This window comes from Hoplias malabaricus, chromosome 13 (assembly GCF_029633855.1).
Source record: "Hoplias malabaricus isolate fHopMal1 chromosome 13, fHopMal1.hap1, whole genome shotgun sequence".
Taxonomy (NCBI): Eukaryota; Metazoa; Chordata; class Actinopteri; order Characiformes; family Erythrinidae; genus Hoplias; species Hoplias malabaricus.
Window position 1 is genome coordinate 1,356,050 of NC_089812.1, and position 13,503 is coordinate 1,369,552.

A 13,503-nucleotide genomic window follows, 5' to 3' on the forward strand; every position below is an offset into this window, starting at 1 on the left:
CCAGCAACTAAAGTCCGAGATGTTTTCACCAAACAGCCACAGGCGCTATTCTCTCTCTCTCTCTCTCTCTCTCTCTCTCTCTCTCTCTCCCGCTCTCTCTCTCTATCTCTCTCTCCCTCCCGCTCTCTCTCTCTATCTCTCTCTCCCTCCCGCTCTCTCTCTCTCGCTTGCCCCTAGGCAGACAGCTACCTGAGCTGGTTAAAAACCAAAACAGAGTAACAGCGAGGAAGTGTTTGGCAGAAGTGTGAACTACCGTCCAAGTGTGTTTATGACCAGTGGAAGAGGGACAGAGGGGGAGCATGAAGAGAAAGAAAAGATGGGTGAAAGAAGGGAAGAGAAGACAGACTGGGAGGTAGAAAGAGATGGAATGAAAGAATAGAGAGGAAAGTAAGGATTGTGCAAAAATATAAGGAATTCGAAGACTTTATGGAGGGAGAGAGGGATGGAAGGAAGTAGGTGAACAGTGAGAAGGAGAGAGAGATCGGAGTGAAAAAAGAAGAAAGGAATGAGGAAAAGAGAAGGCAGTGGATTAGAAGTGGTTCAGTAGTTGCTCTGTCACTTCCACTCTGGAGAACTATGTGCAGTCCAATCCTGGGTGGGCTTTATCCCCCTCCAAACACTGGAGGGCTTGGATAGCCCTGGTCTGACCCACCAACCCAGTCTGCCCTTCTCTACGCCCGGACAAATTGAACTAGGTGACAAATGTGTGTGAGAATGGCATGAATGCTATGCTAATGCTCCCTGTGTTCCTCTGCCATTACCCAGAGTGCCACAGTGCCTCCGATTGATTACACCCCCGCCCTGAGTTCATTTAATATTCATTAGAAACTGCTCTACAACCTGCGTTTGTGTTTCTCACAGTGCCGTGCGTTGGGCGCTCTGGAAGGGGAGGGCTATGGATCGAGTCTGAACTAGCTTCAGAAACACCATCAGAATCTGTGCAAGTATAAAAGAGACAGGTGCTTCGTTGCTGCACATTTTAAGGTGGACTGGCACAAGAATGTAACTGCTGTACCCTTTCAGATGGAAATGCAAATTCGGTTGAGCAGCGAAGGGGTCTATTTAAGGTGAACTGGCAGAAGAATGCAGTACTGTTTAAGGTGGAAGGGGCAGTTCTGTTGAGAAGCTTAATTGTGAGGAGGTGATTTATGTGTTTATATTTTGTTTCTAGGGTTTTGTTTTCAGACACGGTTTTTAATATCTGTACCTCACTGGTGCACACATCAGGTACTGTCTATACCTCTGTTCTATAAGTGAACAGACAGATCCACACACACTTATACACACTCATAAGAGACAAACACACACACACACACAGTCATGCAGGAGACAAAGACAGACACACACACACACACACACACAGGAGCCCAGAAGTGCGCTTCAGTGGGCCTGATAAACACCCTGTGTCCAGGTTTGCTGCAGATAGATGGGATCGGCTCAGGTAGAAACAGAACCACTGGAGCCTTTCTCCTTCTTCTCTCTCTCTCTCTCTCTCTCTCTCTCGCTCTCTCTCTGCCCACCCCCTCTCCTTTGCAGAGAGTCATAAAGATAAATGATGGCCTCGCTCCAGATGTGTGTCTGGGTATTAAACTCCTGACCACTGTTCACACAGCTGTCAGTCACTTCCCGAGCCTAGTTGACCGAGTCTGACGGAGTCAGGGAGCCATGCAGACACTTATGGTTTCCTCCCAGAAGGCCAGGGGGCGCTATAGAGGGGCTTTTTTTATTAAATGGAATGAAACACATTTCGCTGTATATGAGTTGGAACAGTCTAGAAAAGGAGAATAATTCTGGAGCATTCTTATAGTTTTCTTTGAATGAGACGTATTTGAGCTATCGACTCGATTGTAGAAGGTTTCTTTGGCTAAGAGAGGGCTGTGTGACTGAATGCCTCGCCGCTCGTGGGCCGCTGCCAGCACGGCTGGACGCGGGTCCCTTTGCTTAATTGAACAGCTGATGTTTGGGGATTGTTTCTGTCGCTCGTGTTCGAATTAACATTTGGTGGTTGTTGTTGTTTAGGAGGGGGAAAAAGAGTCCCATGTACTATGACAGTAGAACATAATTAATACCACTGAAGGAGCATGAGCAGAATGAGGAAGAGGCTCGGCCTCTGCAGAGCGCTGGTAATTAGATCGTGCATATTTAATAACGGTGATTATGATATGCATTTCCACTCTTTATCGAGCGCGGCTTAAGTGCAACACTCTTTCGCTGAATTAAGCTGTGTTTACATTGTGGAGTCTCTTCATGGTGAGGGAGATGAAAAGTGGTTGTCACATTCTCATTGTGTGTGTGTGTGTGTGTGTGTCTGCGTGTTTTTATAGCTGCACATCTCCACTCCACGACTTTTATCAGCTTCATGTATAAACCTCTTGAATCAAAAATAAATAAATAAATAAAGTGAAATAAATAAATAAATAAATCAGTCCCAAACAGATGTTGTTGCACGCTTAGTGGCAGTTGAAGCATCCCTTGCAATCTCTTTTTTTTCCCTGTGTTTGTGTGTGTGTGTGTGTGTGTGTGTGTGTGTCTATGTTCTAGGGCGGATACGCTGCCTACCGATACGCCCAGCCGGCCACCGCCACTGCTGCTGCGTACAGTGACAGGTAAGACACACTTGGCTGACTTTAAAAACACACACACAAACACACATACACACACACACACACACACAAACACACATACACACACAAACACACACTTGGCCTGTGCAAAAGTCAGAGACCACCCCTCCTCTATTATATTTCCAGTCTAAATGGGCTTTAAATAATTTTAGTTTTAATTTAATTTCAAAAAAATATTATCTATAAGAATGTGTGTTTAGAAATTCGATGAGCATCAAAGATAGGAGGAGACACTATGGGTCTGAAAGGATGTGAAGACTAAGATTGGCTGCAACCAGAAAAAGGAAATAGACACAAAAGAACAGCATCAAGTGAAGAAGCAATCTGTTTCTTAACCCAGACCTCAACGTCACTGTTTGGGTTTAAATTGGAATCTGAGAAGCAGTGTTCAACCAACCTGAAATCGTGGACTTGAACAGTACGTGCTGGATCCAGTGCACCCTGCCCGACTCTTACAGCAGAGCGCTCTTTCGGTGTGCGAGCGTGCAGTATCCACGCAACCTTGGACGCACTACATCCGCCATCTTACCAACGTTCTTTGACCTATGACGTCACACCAACAACCACAAAAGTCCCACTAGTCGCTAAAAAACCTGTTCGCCAACTCTATTGTTTTAATTTTGTATTTTTACCAGGGCTCTTTCCCCCATAGATTCTAACTCCACACCGAGACACCATCGTGAATTTATTGAATTTATTTATTGTTGATTCTTTAACTCAGGAGAAATGTAAGTATCTGTAGTATGTAAGTAATGTAAGTAAATGTAGTATATTAACACCACTTTAAACAACAAGCAAAATGGGTTTGTTGTTTTCCACAGAGTTACTCATAACGTTACATAATATTGTCCATAATCATAATAATTTTGTTAATTTTCATTGTTTGATCATACACTTGTAAAAAGCCGGCCCCCCTTTCTGACATTTTTCTTCCTAAGCTCCGCAGCTCCAGTGGAATCATGGGATAGGCCTGGCTCCCACTCTAATTCATCCCAAAAGTTTTCTGTCAGGTTGAGGTGCAGGCCAGACAACTTCTTCTACACCAAACTCGTTCATCCATGTCTTTATGGACCTTGCTTTGTGCACTGGTGTGCAGTCGTGTTGGAACAGGAAATGGCCATCCCCAAACTGTTTCACAAAGTTGGGAACATGAAATCAACCAAAATCACTGGAACTAAGAGGCCAAGCTCAACTCCTCGAAAACAACCCACACCAGCCCCCTCCACCAAACTTGACACTTGGCACGATGCAGTCAGACAAGTACCGTTCTCCTGGCAACCACCAAACCCAGACTCGTCCATAGGATCGACAGAGAGACAAGTGTGATTCATCACTCCAGAGAACATCGCCACTGCCCTAGAGTTCAGCTAATCTGCACACTTTGCATCCATTGCCCCCACTCGGTCATTTTACGTGGCTATGCATTTTGTGGCTGAGTTGCTGTGGTTCCCAATCGCTTCCGCTTTGTTATACCACTGACAGTTGACCGTGGAATATTTAGTAGTGAGGAAATGTTACGACTGGTGGCATCCTATCATGGTACCATTTTGGAATTTACTGATCTCCTGAGAGTGACCAGTTCTTTCATAAATGTTTGTATAAGCAGTATGCGTGTTTAGGTGCTTGGTTTTATACACCATGGAAGTGATTGGAACACCTGATTTCATTGATTTGGATGAGTGAGTGAATACTTTTGGCAAAATAGTGTAAATAAAAGGGTGGTGTCTGTCTTTGTACAACCCTCTACATTAAGACATAAACACAGCCACAAACACACCAGCCCACCATCTCCACTCTCTCTTACTTCTCCGAGGTCAAACCGCCTCCTTTCACAGTAGCTGAGGCAGCCTGGAAAAGGCCACGCAGATTTATTAGCGTAATTCCCTCATCAGTAATTGGCAAATTAAATCAAACGAGATGTCACTGAAGATGTAATGCTGAGAGACGTCCACGCTGGACTGTAACCGGAGAATTAAGTGGAGCAGGCTGGACAGTCCACAGGAGATCAGACCAAAGACAATCAGATGTTTCTGACTCCTGCCTTTGTTGTTCTTCTCAACTGTGTGTTCACATTACATCACTGTAGATCACATGCCACTCAGATGCACATCGCCTTGATTTAACACTGCAGAGAATCACATTCTGGCAAGTGACGGCATCTAAGATCTAGTCAGTTTCTCATTGTTGTTGCTGTGAGTTTGTTATAAGAATGTTGTAAGGGGTGAGTTGATTAAATTATTTAAAAATAGTTAAGCTAAATAGTTAAGTTAATATTTAGGTTTTCTAGTGAACACGTGAAAATACTTTTTGAATTTAAAAAACATTTCTTTTCTGAAGTTTCAAGTGACCATAATATTCACTAGCACATCAATGGGAGTCACAGGATCATATTAGCACCATGATCATAGAAGTAAACAAGCTGTAACACGACTTATAACAGCTCTGTAAATGAGTTCTCATTCAGATTTGTAAAACATGATGATACTACACAAACTGATGCTTGAATTAAGCCAATATTTAAAGCAGTATCACTTCTCATGGTAAGACGATTTGACATAACTCACGATATCCAAAAACCTTATAATATTCTCACATTTAAACACATGAGCTAAAGTGCCTATGTTTACAGATGTTTCCACTTGCCAAGATGTGTTTATTTGCAGTTTGGACACCCCAAGCATGACACGAGCGCACATGCTAATGGCTAACCCCATAACAATGTCATCAAACATGTGACAGTGTATATTTTCCTGTTAATAATAAAAGAACACAATAACAAGAAAAAGCTACTGTATGATGCTGTCATCCCAGGAGCCGTGTCATGATCCGTCAGTGTTGTTTTCTCATGATTTTCTTGATTTCTCTGCATGCTGTGCTGTGAAACGTGGTGCTGACTAATTGTGAATGGTGTCATCTTTACGTCACCTCTCTGTGAGCATCGTAGGCCGTTGTATCGTTTGTTGCCTTCAGTACACGTCTAGGACAGCTCACTGGTTTGGTCGGAGGGCTGCGCCCACTCTTCTCCTTCCCTTTTTTTTCCCACAAACACACACTCACACATTTCCCAGGGTCTTCCCCACGGCATACATTTCGTCAGGTGTGAGATTATTCCAGTAATTTAATGATCATTAATTTTCTCTTTGAGTGGTTTCTCTGGATGAAGGAGAACTGATAACCAATGCAGTTATAAAGAGCACTAAAATGGCCCCCAATCATCAGATATCAAGTCATGATTACTGGCCAATCTAGCAGTTAATAGTGTTCCCAGTCTTGAAAATGTTTGTTTACTAGTGTCCAGCTGCTTCAGTCTGATTAGATTCAGTTCTGTAGCCTTTTTCCATAGGCCTCCTAGTGGCCATACGGTTGGTTGTTTTCCTGGCGTAAATCTGCAGAAAGAGGAGTCCTGGTGCATGCACATTCATGCTGTGATATGAATGAAAGTGAAATATATCAGAGCTCCATGCCCATGCCTCTTATCACTGTATAAAAGTTGCACAGGTCCCTCTCTCCTGTAGGAGGCACTGTGTTTGTTTCTAAGTGAGCAAGAGAGCTTTTTCAGAGTGGAGTTTGGAGCACTCAGAGCTGACACCTATGGTGTGTTTAAATAGTGGAACGATGAACACCACACGATGTCCGTTTATGCGTACTGTCGGTTTTGGACCGCAACAAAATAAACGTCTAGGAACTTCCACCTTTCCACTGTTGGATCGCTGTCATTACACAGAGACATCAGAGACATCACACTGTTGACAGAGGACAGGAGACAAAGGGGAAGGAATGGGGGCCATGGGGGTTTTGTGGAGAGGGACTGGAGAGTTAGGTTTAATTAAATTAGGTTCTGTAGCTTCTTCATTAGCCTGAGCGTAGGAACCATATGTTTTATTGCACTAATGTTTATTTCTCTGTACACTAAAGTTGTAAAGTATCATTACAGGGAAAATCACACTTTCTGCAGAAATAAATAGCTTTAAACAATTTTCTTTGCTCCCTGTGAGTTTTACATAGTAATTTACACCTCCAACCCCCACTCCTCTTCACCACGACGGAGGATTTTGTATGGAAGACCTGAGCCTCAGCATCTTTCTGTAAAACTCTCTTCTCTCTGATTATGCAAACACTGAAGCTCTCAATAACAATGGAGATGTATTGTTTTTGTTTATCCGTGGTGCTGTGAGCACTGGTCATGCATAAGAATTGTTTTTAGAAAATGAAACTGCCACAAGTTTAAAATAGGCCAAGAACTGCTGCATGATGTGTGTCTCCAGAAGAATAATGGATTGTTGCCATTAAAAGTAATGCATTTGTTAAGTTTACTATGAAAATAAAAAACATGCCATAAATGTTTACAAATTAGTTCGCTTTCAGAGTGAATGGTTTGTGTTAAACACGGCAGGAGTCAGAGAGGATAAAATGATCGTTTCAGTGAAATAGCCACGGTACATCTTCTCGAATTTGGCTCATGTGCAGCTGCTCCAGAGCATTCTACAGAAATGATGTACCCTTGAAAGCACAGTTGAATGTGTCCGCTGTAACATAACTGAATGTGCGCGTTATTAAAGGTGTTTACAGTGTTTTGGAAACGTAAGTCCCGATAGCTTGGTTCGTATTGCGCAGCCCTACTATCCGTCTCCAGCTCTCTCAGTTCCATCTGGACCGCTGCAGGCTGGGGCAAGCGGTCAGAAAAGTGCAGTGGCCTTTCTGCCCCACCATGCCCTGCAGCTCAGCCCCGGCTCCTGCTTTAGCCCCGGATCCTCCTCCCAGTCAAACTCACTGAGACTGGGCTAAGGACCACCATATGCGGACCCTCACCGCTCTGTGGAGCAAAAAGACCCCGAGGCCCGCTCACAACAGCTGTGTTTCACAGCCACAAACACCTCCTTCTCCCACTCGCTGAGCCACAGCATCAGGACCAGTGCAAAAGATGCACGTGTAGTTTAAACAAGTCCTATTACTCCTATGTCCTTTTTCTCAGGAAAAACTGTGCAGTACTCTTCCCCCGGTAGATCTTTTCACGTCAGTGGTCTCACTGCACTGACAGATTGTTTCCACATAATTATCCTTAAGGAGAAATAGGTTTTGTGTGGATTGCAGGCTCTAATGCAGGTGGTGCCAAAGCCAGGAGTTGAAAACAGCACAATCCTCGCTCTGTGGATTGATAGGATGTCTCCCTCTGCTCCCGGCCTTTCTGCACACGATGCTAGCCAGGATGGGTGTCTGTCAGCTGATGTTACAGATATGGGGAGCATCAGCAACAGCTGGAAAAGAAGCAGTGGCTCGGCCATGCATGTTTTTCGAAGGAACGTGTGTTTTCCTCCACCATCCTGAGTCTGCGGGCTGTGTTCAGGGTCGGCTCAGGGAAAGAGTGGAATTGGAGACGACGGCTAATCAGAATAAATTCAACGAACACTGGGGATAGTAACATGTTTTTTAAAAAGACAATGTTGAGATGTAAAGAAAGTGATTTAAAGTAGTTTTGCTCTGTGAGTAGTTCACAGCAGTGCAGAATGGAACCAGACATCTGAGGAGTTTAATATATTTAAGGAAGCGAGTCAGTTCAGAGAGTCACTTGATCTTGGCGTTATATATTTCATTCTTCTACATTCTCTGTATACGTATATAAAATATCATTTAAAGAACTAAAATGATAAATGTTCTGGCCACAAGTCTTTAAAGTTTAGGACGTAGTCAGTGATGTTGCTTTAATCATTTTTGTCTCCTTTTCTTGGGCTTCATAAAGCTTTTACATAAACAGAAAAGAAAATCCCATAGGTTGGTTTCAAACATAATATGCAGTTAGACACTGAGATGCATAAAGAGCACAAAACATCATTTTCCTTGTTGTTCTGCCTCTGTGTTCATATTATCACAGTTGAGACAAAACCTTTTATCTCCATTTTTACCCTCATTTGAAAACAGCAGCTGATCTGTACATTTTCAAACAGTTTCCTGACGAATGGACCAATAGAAACGGTTCAGACATTAATTTAAAAACTTTTTTCAAAGAAAAAACTGAGCGCAAGGCAAGTGTATTATGAATGTTTTTTTTTTTTTTTTTTTGTGCTGTATTTTATCATTGATTTACATGTAAACACTTATTCAGCGTTAGGGAAAAGTTATTAGGAATGTTTCACCACTGCTTTTTGAATGAGGCCAATCAGAATGGAGGTGCTGTACATACATCAGTAACAGTAACAGCTGAGGAGTGAAGGGAGGCTGGAAATGTCTGATGTTAAAATTAATTTAGAAAGAGTTTTTGACACATCAAACAACACAAACATTGCCAGTAGGGCCTTAAACTGTAGAATGAAGCTGCTTCAAAGGGCACAAAAGTGAGGTAGCTGTCTGAAGCCAACACTTGTTTTTATGTTTTAGAATGGTTTTGTGTTTTTGAGTATGTCAGCATGCTTTAGATGGTGTGTTTTATTTGGTTGTTTGGTAACGATGACGGTGAGTGCTGCAGAAGTGTAGATGAGGTGCATGGGTTCTCCTGCATGTGTTTTACAGCTTTTCCATTCCTTTTCTATAAAAACAGCATCACGCTGGTCAATAGTGTCATGTCCAATTGGAGTCTGTATTCAAAACAAGCCTCCTAACGTGATTAAGAGGGCCGATTCAATCCGGACGCTTAGTGGGAATGAATGATTCATTAAGTTATTAAATATAGCTGCGAGCGGCAATTAAAAGGGGCCCAGACAAGATGGCTGCCAACCCGTGTCCCTAATTAGACGTAAGATGGGGCCGTGACACGTCGTTTGTCACACCTTTGCATTGAGTCACGGAGCCGCGGTAATGCAGCCAATCGCACGCTTCACGCTCGTCATGTTTGTTTACACACCGTTCAGAGACCCTTCACACACACACACACACACACACTCCTTTCCTATTTCAGTTCCATTGTGTTAAAACAGTCCTTTTTTATCCGTATTTTAAAATGAATAGTGCAATATTTTTATAACAGCTTGACATTTATTAACTTAACCACGCTTCCAGAGATTTGATTCAGTGTTTTCACTAAAGTGAAACCCATAACTGTATGAAATGAATCTAATAAGCGTGTCATTTTTTTCAATTTCACATTTTTCAGAAAATTAGTGCAACAGTCGAAGGCTGTAAATAAAAACACAGAGTGATGATCAGCATCGTAATAATGATCTAAAGGCTGAGGCCCTGTCCCATGAATCTGGATATTTTTTTAAGTGTTTTATTTTTTATTTATTTTGTTTTTTGTTTGTTTGGTGTTTGTTGGGTGTTTTTTTCCTGTGTGTCGTCTCCAGTCCAAAAGACACTGTCCAGGACAGAGATGTACAAAATCTTTCCCATTGTTATTCAGTGTCGTCCCGTGGAAAACACAAACGCCACTCGTCAACTGGCGGGTGTCTGTTTCTGTATCTTTTTTATATTTTGCCCGAGGAAAAGCTTTGCCTGCATCTTCTGGGTTTGAGGAATGCTGCTCTTAAAAGGCATGATTAGCACTGAACATGCTCCTGGGTCGTGTTAACTTTCTGAAGCGACTGTACCTCATTGATGGTCCAAATTAACGAGCCCTCAATATTTGCGACAGTCTTTTCTGTCGCTTTTTGTATTTTTTCATGTGCGTTTACTGACTATATGCAAACACACTGACACTTTCTCAGCACTCCGCCTCTTGTTCAGTAGACATGCTTGTGATGGCATTTTTTCCATTTTTGTGTGAATGGAGATATTTTTGAAAATGAAAAACATAATAAAACTAGGATTTTAAAAAATATCTGGATAAGTGTGGACAGGGCCTAAAGCCACTATGACAACACATGCTTTGGAGACCCTTTATACGTAGATGTCTTAATGGGTTTATGAAAAATGTCCTGCAGTTGATTATTTTGGCGCTTTGCCTGCAGCATACACTACATTTCTGTGTTCTGATCAAACTGAACTGTCTTTTCTGTGTAACATCGCTTACCTTAGTGCGTAAGGTGTAGTATCATTTGATTCATGCCATTACTCCTACATCTGTTTGTAGTCTAACGCTTGATAAAAGACAAAATAACCTTTCTAGCTTTCGTTTAAAGAGTGGTCAGAAATGGGATATCACCAAGTTTTCCATAGGACTGGCCCCCGGTCAGAGGAGTGGATTAGTTTGGCTTTGATTAGTGTGTGTGCCGTGCTGTTGTCTCACTTTAATTTAATCGCATCCCTCATATGTTTTTGATGATGTTGCCTTTCCATATTTTCCATTTCCACCCCTCTCCAGCATGTGTGTGTTACTTCTCCTGTCCAGTGTGGGACTGCACTGAGAGCTCTGCTTGTGAACTGAAACCCATTTTACTGCTTCACCCTCCTACTCCTCCTCCTCCTCCTAGAGCACACTCCCAACCCCCACCCATCACCTCTCCCCCCCCCCCCCCCCCCCAACACCACCACCATCCGCCCCTCCAGCCAGTCAGCAAGCGGCATTGTGAATTTTATCTTCTCTTGCAGAAATCATTTCGTCCTCGTTGCAGCCGATGAAATTTCTTGTAACACCTCTTCAGGTAAAAATAAAGGAATAAATCAATCTGAAAATGAATAACAGATCACCCTCACTTTCTCGATGCACCCGCGAGGGCGCAGGCTTTTCTTTTTTTTATGCACCTCCACAGTGAGTGCTTTTATTGCTAGCCTGTCTTCTTCTCCCTGCCCCTTGAGTAGTCGGCTTTCTGTTTTATCATTTTATTCATTGTTTTCTTTTTCCAGTGAATCCTGTATTTATGCATTTAATGCGGCATACACAACACGCTTTTAATGCCATCCATAATGCTTTATAAAGGCAATTACATGGTGTTATATGACATACATATGGCCTGTAATTGCTCTTATAATAAGCAGGTATAACCTCATCACATGTCCATGAGAAAACTGCAGTGTTTTGTTGTTATTAAATAATGTTGTACACATTACAAAACCTGACATTAAAACATCATACACTCTTTTGCATGTATTGTAATGGTACGTATAGAAGCCTATGCCTTCCATATAACACCCTATAAATGCCCTCATACAGCACAGGGAATCCAGGATTCATAGGAAGTGATTTCTTTATTTTTATTTAATTTTGTTTGATTTCTGAATGCTCCTCTTCCGAGTGGGATAGTGTGATTTGTTTTGTTTTTATAGAATATTGCATGAGGATAGCTTGCAGGCACTGCACTCCTCTTTTGCTCATCCTCTGTTTCCTTCTCCATTGGCATCGCTTCCAGCAGGCATGTGTCTCACGAAGAGTGAAATGAACACGCTGTTGCGAGCTTGTCTGTGTGTTTTATTGTCATTTTTATTCCCTGTATGATCATTCATCCAAGTTCCCTCGCTTTCGGAGCATCTCCATGTGATACATGTGTGTGTGTGTGTTTGTGTGTGTGTGTGTGTGTTTATATATTTTTTTCCGGGCGTTTTCAGTTTTCCTTCTTTTTGGTCTGTTCCGTGTCAGTGGTGCTGTTTTAAGGTTTTCTCGCTTGGTTTGCTGTGTGTTGACCGTAGGTGGGGGTGCTTAGATCTGTGGAATGACATGTGCAAGAGTGGCTGGCTTCAGACTGAAAGGGAATTCAATTGAAGCTGTCCATCCACATATTGATTTTGCAACTGACCATTTTTATTTATTTATTTCCCAGCAGGGAGGATGAATATGCTAACAAGGCTGTAATTTAGGCCGGGCCTTATTTCTGGAGACGTCAGCTGTTTTCAGTAAAACCTGAGAGGAATATTTAACTCGGGCTCTGGAGTAGCTCCTGTAGTGTTCTAGTTTATTAATCTGCTTTGTGACTCGAATACTTGGAAAGCAGCACAGCGTTAATCAGGAGTTTGTTTTGATGAAAATGCTAGTGGCTGATTTATATTTCATACGTATTTTGGAGAAACTTTACCGTAGGTCTTCCTTCATAAGGCACATGGCTTCTTCCTGGATAAGCCTTTATTGCACCTGTAGATGTGTGTGTATGCTTGTGTCATGTAGACCTTATGAAGGATGACCTGCAGGAAGGTGTTCCTTTGACACGGAGCTAAATCAAAAACACTGATATTAGACAGTTGATGTAAAAGTACAGATTTGCCATTTGCAAGTCCTAATACAACAGAAAACGCCCATTAAATTAGCATCCTGCTGGTGTTTACAAATCGAATCTTTAAACTCTGCTAATTAATAAGATGTTCCAATAATAAATGCTTAATACCAGGCCAGACTCAGGAGATAAACGTGGACCAGGGCCATTGTTGAAAATGATATAAAATGGTCTCTTCTTTTTAACTTCATCAAGAAATCCAAATTTATCTAAAGCAAGAACAGCTAACGTGTTTTCTTCTATTCGGTTTACTTCATTTCCCAGAGGAGCATCAAAGAAGCTGAGCTGAGGCAAGAATAACTGGCAAATATGATGGTTCTTAATACTACAACAGAGATCTGAAATCATTTAAGTACCTCAGTGCTTTATGTGCCTTATTTGTGGTACATTCAAATTTATTTTCACTCATTTCCGATCATGTAATTCTTCTAGACACAAACAGCGCATTTTCTGCAGAGAGCCGTACTGCGAGGGTTTAAAACAAAGCCCTACGTTGTTGGCGGGAGCAGAGAAATGAGCTTCCTGCGAGGAAGAAGTCAATAGATGCAGAGAAATGGCACTATTGGTGCACATTTTCCAAAATAACGAGCGCATAGTCAATAATGCAGATATGCCCCTCCACCCATTGGAGATTTATTAAGCTGTAGCTCAAGACCCAGATCTAATTTAGCTCTATGTTAGAGTAGCGGTTGTTCATTAGCCAACACACAGCCTGGACCAGGCTCATAAATCTGTTTTTCCTTCGCCGTGTCTCAGTGGACTGCAGGAAAAGTCGCCAAGTCTGGAGATGAACTGTCAGAGGCTTAGAT

General features: G+C 42.2%; 1 protein-coding gene across 8 annotated transcripts in view; it reads left to right on the forward strand.

The window, feature by feature from the left end:
• Positions 1 to 13,503, forward strand: part of rbfox1 (RNA binding fox-1 homolog 1) — a 309,662-nt gene that overhangs the window by 288,464 nt on the left and 7,695 nt on the right. For 7 of the 8 annotated variants that reach the window (XM_066641701.1, XM_066641703.1, XM_066641704.1 and 4 more), the window contains one exon: positions 2,542 to 2,606. In XM_066641701.1, coding sequence (XP_066497798.1) covers positions 2,542 to 2,606 — 65 coding nt within the window. Of the gene's footprint in view, positions 1 to 2,541; positions 2,607 to 11,081; positions 11,135 to 13,503 lie in introns of all 8 variants that reach the window. The other variant, XM_066641702.1, reaches the window with a different exon arrangement.